Source organism: Bombus impatiens, unplaced genomic scaffold (genome assembly GCF_000188095.3).
Source record: "Bombus impatiens unplaced genomic scaffold, BIMP_2.2 scf_0128, whole genome shotgun sequence".
Taxonomy (NCBI): domain Eukaryota; kingdom Metazoa; phylum Arthropoda; class Insecta; order Hymenoptera; family Apidae; genus Bombus; species Bombus impatiens.
Window position 1 is genome coordinate 61,891 of NT_176547.1, and position 6,000 is coordinate 67,890.

General features: G+C 42.3%; 1 protein-coding gene across 20 annotated transcripts in view; it reads right to left on the bottom strand.

Moving 5' to 3' along the window:
• Window positions 1-6,000, bottom strand: part of LOC100740733 (glucose transporter type 1) — a 34,582-nt gene that overhangs the window by 17,484 nt on the left and 11,098 nt on the right. For 11 of the 20 annotated variants that reach the window (XM_033318848.1, XM_024365036.2, XM_024365033.2 and 8 more), the window contains exons 1-3: window positions 2,354-2,657; window positions 443-635; window positions 58-168 (exon numbers count right to left, since the gene is read on the bottom strand). The exons of 1 other annotated variant lie outside the window; for it this stretch is intronic. In XM_033318848.1, coding sequence (XP_033174739.1) covers window positions 58-168; window positions 443-635; window positions 2,354-2,373 — 324 coding nt within the window. In that variant the 5' untranslated portion in view covers window positions 2,374-2,657. Of the gene's footprint in view, window positions 1-57; window positions 169-442; window positions 670-2,353; window positions 2,658-5,386; window positions 5,951-6,000 lie in introns of those variants that run through there. 8 more of the 20 variants (XM_012381118.3, XM_012381116.3, XM_012381112.3 and 5 more) reach the window with 7 other exon arrangements.

Genomic DNA, 6,000 nt, shown 5'->3' on the forward strand with positions numbered 1-6,000 from the left:
AAATTGCACGACCAAGAAATAAGAATCTTTTTTTGATCGTCAGAGATCAAGCGTCACCTGCTCCAAAAGCCTAAGTTTCCGTCGATGAGAATGTTCTTCTAGTCGATCCACGTATTCTCGTAATTCCTCTATTTCTTCTTTCACCTGCTGTACCGTATCTAGTTCGTGCTGCGTAACACATTAGGAAATACGATTTAGAAATCTGCGTATCTTAACACGCCCGTACATTAGAACGATTTAGGACGAAATATCCTTTTTTAAGAGAAGACATTTTCATACGTGTATGTACAACGAAACAACTGACAAATTCTTTTTTCTCGCTATATCTTTTTCTCTGTTTCCCTTCAATAACTAGGATAGAAAAGTCGATCGACATTCGTCGTGTTCGATCACTAATTGGTAAATTTCGGGATATCTCGTTGAACGTAGAGACCAACAGTACCTTGATCGCGACCATGTCCCGTTTGACCTCGCTGACCTCGCTCTGGCAAGACTCTACGCTCTTGGTGAGTTCCTGCAGCTGCGTGCGGATCTCGCAGAGGGCGACGGTGGTCTCCAGCTGGCGGTCACCCCGCTGCAGCTCGTCCAGCTTGGCACTCAAGTTCATACTCATAACGCTGACCTGTTTCTGCAGACTGCCCACACACACATACCCTCACGTGAATCTCGCTGGCTCGCCCGGGAAAATAAATCGACATTGTCGAGCACATTGACACACTAGACACGATCAAGGCTAACTATGCCTAGTCCCCTAAACAAGAAGTCCAACTACCTCCGCGCGGAAACTGCCGAGCCTTCAATAGCGTACGCTTACTGTACCGGGGTGTGTTCGCTCTTTCTCTCTTTTTTACTTCTATTTCTTTACTTTTTTTTTCTTTTTTACTTTTCTATTTCTTTCCTTTTAATCTACGTATACGCGAGGAGATAATGTGATTTTGATTATGATTGGGGAAAAAGACAAGATACTATTTCTATCGTGGTGTAATCACGTACACCATGTTCTTCTCTCGTGCTTTAAATCTCAGCGAGCCAGCGGTAGCTCGGCAGCTAAGGAAACGTTGGGGGTATACGAGTAGCGTGTAAACAGAGATATACAGACACATATATATGTATTTAATATATCATATTCTGTTTATGTATATACGAACATAGAAATATATTAAATTGAAAAATAGCACAACGTACAAACGCCACTAAAAGCACGTCTAAACTGTGTGTAGGTGAGTGTCAAGGTGAGAAACACTACGGTGACATATATATATATTTAAATATATATATATATTCTTTTTAATATATATATATATATGCATTATATATATTACATAGTTATTGGAGCTGTGCACATTAGATGGAAGTTTGTGAAAGTGAGAGATGGAAACTAGAGTCCCCGTTGAAGTGTAAAGTACGCTCCCGCATGTTTCAAATGATTCATCAAAATTTTGCAGTAAAAAAAAAACGATCATCCTTTGTTCCTTGTTATATTTTTCTTTTCTTCTTTTCGATATCACGATCGTTTTCCCCATAAACGCGAGAGAGCTTCGGCACACGCGAAGCGTGATTACTCTACTGGCACGATGCGGGAATGTGCAAGTGGATAAGAAAAAATATGATTCGATGCACGCTTTCAATTCGAACGTTGCATGTAGACAATGAATAAATAATATATACGCACAGATCATGATGAATGATCAGAAATCTCTCGATCGAAGGAGATTTTAGCAAACTTATCGATCGATGTGCACAGCCAAGCAGAAAGGTGATCTTTTAATCATGGACGAAACCAAAGAAGAAAAAGAAAGAAAGAGAGAGAGAGAGAGAGAGAGAGAGAAAGAGAGAGACAGTATGTGTGTACGTGAGTATATGACAGAGTGAAAAAAGAGAGAAAATTTACGCAAGGCACGTCGAGTGACAAGTGAATAGTGAAAAATGAATGAACACATGAGCCTTAGTGGAAGTAGAGAGAAAATGTATGACCCGGATGATAAAGTGAAAACACAAAGAAAGAAAACGAAACAAGAGAGAGACAGTATGTGTGTACGTGAGTATATGACAGAGTGAAAAAAGAGAGAAAATTTACGCAAGGCACGTCGAGTGACAAGTGAATAGTGAAAAATGAATGAACACATGAGCCTTAGTGGAAGTAGAGAGAAAATGTATGACCCGGATGATAAAGTGAAAACACAAAGAAAGAAAACGAAACATACTTGTACAGAAGGATGAAAAGGTACAGACGGGATAATAGAAAAGAGGGATTAAAGAAAATAATTAATTAGATAAGTAAATAGACAGGTAGAAAAAGAGAAATAGATAGAAATAGAGAGAAAGAAAGAGCAGTGATGATGTTGCCATGTACCTGGGAGGTAGGGAGACCATGGCTGTGTTCCGAAACTACAGTAGCCTCTATGCCTCCCCACTCACTCCTCTTGATTCAGTATTTCGTCTTATTCTCACAGATCTATTTGTTCTTTGCTTTGTTCACGACATATGTACGTACGTTGGATTATCCACCAAATCCAATCAATTGACTCTGAACGATTGCACAGCTTGTTGTCAAGTGGGTCCACAACCAAAGGTGGAGGGGTAACGTGTGGCGGGGGGTTTAAAGGCCGACGACGCCCGCCCGCCCCTGCCTCTTATCTCACTCTGTAAAACTTTACCTAGTTTGGAAACACAGTCGTGGTTCAGTCAAAATCATGTCATATAATGGTATATTCGCTCGAATTAGTCACGTGACGTCCAATTCTTCTAAAGGACAGGTTCGTCACGTGCGAAGACATTTCGTCTTTTTTTTTTTTCGTAAATTTTTTAATTTCTATTTTTTTTTTTTTGTTGTTCTTTTTCGTTCTTTTTCTCACGCATCGCCATGCGACGCGCCGCCAGCTTACTCACCCCTGCCTAGTCGCCCGCGTCCACAAGCGAGCTTGCAATTTGAATTGGGCCCATCACTTTTTATGCGAAACGATATCGATCGGCAAAATAATTGACAAAAATTAGCATGATCTCATGATAAAGTGATAAACAACAGGAGACACGCACACAAATAAGTCACAAAGGTGGCACATCGAAGTAACGATATATGAGAGTGTATCGATTAGAACGATGCCAAGGAAATATGATCGTATCTGTCGCGTCTATATGGAAAACATATACATGTATATCTATGTTGTACACGTGTCAGTGGTAAAGCTGTTTTCTCCTTCCTCCGATCACCAACGAATTTCTCTTGTTCGTTTTCGAGCGTGAATTCCATTATAGTGCATTCACACAGAACAACGTGGTTTAAACAATGATCGGTGAGAAACGCTCATACACATACTATATACTGTGCTTGTGTTTCACACAAACTAGTCGCGTTTTGCCTTGTGCATTCGCCGGCTGCATCTATTTCCCTTTGTCCCGTTTTCGATATTCTCCGTTATCGTCTTGGGTGCTGTTTGCGTACTTATTTGTGTACCTGACTTCGAGAAAAGTGACATGACATCGAATGGAACATGAGCAATCAGTGGTAAGCCTGCGAGCGCCGCAGCCAAAAGAGTTTCATGTAAAACCGTATAACAACGTATTACCGGTGTCTCGATATTACTGTTTATGATCAAGGGTGTGTAGTATGTACAAGTACAGGACTAGAGCGAGTGTGATTTATGTATAAATGATAAATGGCACGGCACAAAGCCTTGCATTGCATTCTCTGATACATAAAGAGTCTATGTAAAACGATAAGCAGGGAAAACGTCTGTTTCTTTTATCTTAATTCGTTCTATATTTCTTTTATCTCGTTTGCTTCTTTTCTTTTTGCATTTTTGCTTTTTCTCTTTCTTTTCTTTTGCTAATTCTCTATTGTGTACTCTCCGTTCAATCGTTAATTCAGGTGAACGAGGCACCGCCACTTAGGCCGGGAATTACCTGGATGCGTTTAGAGAATATCGCAAGTATTGTTGGACATTGAAAAGAACAATATCCATGGAAAAGGTTCGTTGGATAGTAATTCTTGTCTACGAGAGAGTTTATGATCGATAAGTAAGTGCTATCGATTCGGGTACTTCGGGGCGAATAATAGAGAGCGAGAAGTGTTCTCTTAATTGGTATGCAAGTCTTAAGAGCTTATATACGTTGTTCTACTGAACTGCCGTGGCACTAAGCTAAAGTTACTTCGAAAGACTCTTATTTAAAATAGAAGGAATAATATTTGAAAAAGTCGACAAAGTTCGATTAACCCCTTACCTTACGATTTAACTTCCAATAGCGCGTGCCATAAACAACAACAAGGTCGATCACACGTCGAGCCATTTCACGGTTTGGCTGAACGTCCGCAGTTGTGCAAATCGCACGTATCTTTTCATATACAAATGCAACGTGTATGGTACAACTAATTTTATTTTCCAAGATGTTTGATAAATAATTACTACCAATTGATCGTTGAACAAGAAAGATTTATTATCTTAAAGTAAATAATAAATCAATAACACCGACGTACCACGTCTCTCACATGTGTTGTTCGTGTTTGGCCCGATCGACGTACCACGTCTCTCACACGATACTGTAGATTAAGGGGTTAACCACGGTCGCAACGACTTACTTAAACGCAGGGTTGCTAAGATTAATTCAACTACGTTTTAATCGCTGAAGAAACAAAGAACATAATAATTCTATATAAGAGCCTAAAGAGAGATCACTACGGAATATCAATACAGGATCCTAAGAAGAGAGGCGCTAAACTATGAAATCAGATGATAAAAATGTTTCGAGATATTCGTCGCCCGCGGGATTCGCCAAGATTAAAAGTTCACGATCGAATCTTAACGAATAACAGATTTCACTTTCCTTTAAGTGTTATTTCGCGAATCGAACGAATTTCTTCGTTTCGTTGAAAACCGGAAAAGAAAGAGATCCTTCACATTGTTCGAACATGTACAAGTTCGCGTCTCGTCAAGGAAAAAAAAAGAAACAAAAAGAAGGTGAAACAGATCGGTAAGACCGAATGATCGATGGACCGGAAGACGATCGCCGGTGTCAGATACGTAAATGATCTCGGCCGGTACATCCAAACAATCCAGATAATTCTCAGAGACGTCGGTGGCGACGCCCATGTGACAACGTCTTCGACAAATCATTTGTACATCGTGTATAATTTTATTTTGAAACGTAAACTCTCCCTTTTCCGTGATAGCAGTGTCGCTCGAGGTCCGAACTCTGATCGCGAAGCTCGTACTATTCGACGATTGGTAGTAGTACGTGGTATAAAGAAGAGAGCCGCGTTATCATTATACGATAATACTATATAAAATATATAAAATCGAAAAGACGCGTGGAGGTGTTTCACAGAAAACGTTAAGGTATATAAGTATAAGAGAGAGATATGTATGGTGGGTACGTCGGGGAAACGTACCTTACAAGCAACTCCCGTAGAGTGGCTTCATCGTCCTCCTGTACCTCTTCCTGCGTCTCATTACTGAACGTGCCGCGACTTGAGTGATGATGTTGATGTCGCCTAGTCGTCGGCCTACCGATACTGCCTGGTGGATACTGTCCGTGCGACCCGTGATGATGATGGTGATAGTGACCGGTGTTGGTGGAGGCCGAGTGCAAATATCGGGCGACGGTGCTGGTCGGACGCCCCCTGGTCAGCTTGAGACCGGTAACAGGAGGCGGCAGTACGGCGCCTGTACCGGGCTCCACGTAACTTCTTCGTGAGGCATACTGCTCCTCCTCCACCCTGATGATGTCCTGACGTCCGCTCGATGGCCGATCGGCCGATCTGCTGCGCGATCTCGCGCTAGTTCCAACACTTTTGCTACTTTTACGTCCGGCTGTGCCGGCGTTGCTGCTGGCGGCGATTCTTTCACTTCCTTTGCTTTGCCTCCACCAGCTGCTACCGCCGACCTGTGCACCAAAATCGAGCCTCCCTCTTTCCTCCTCTTCCTCCTCCTCCTCTTCTCCCCCCCCCCCTCCCCCCCCCCCCCCCCCCCCCCCCCCCGCCCCCGCCCCCCGCCCCGCCGCACA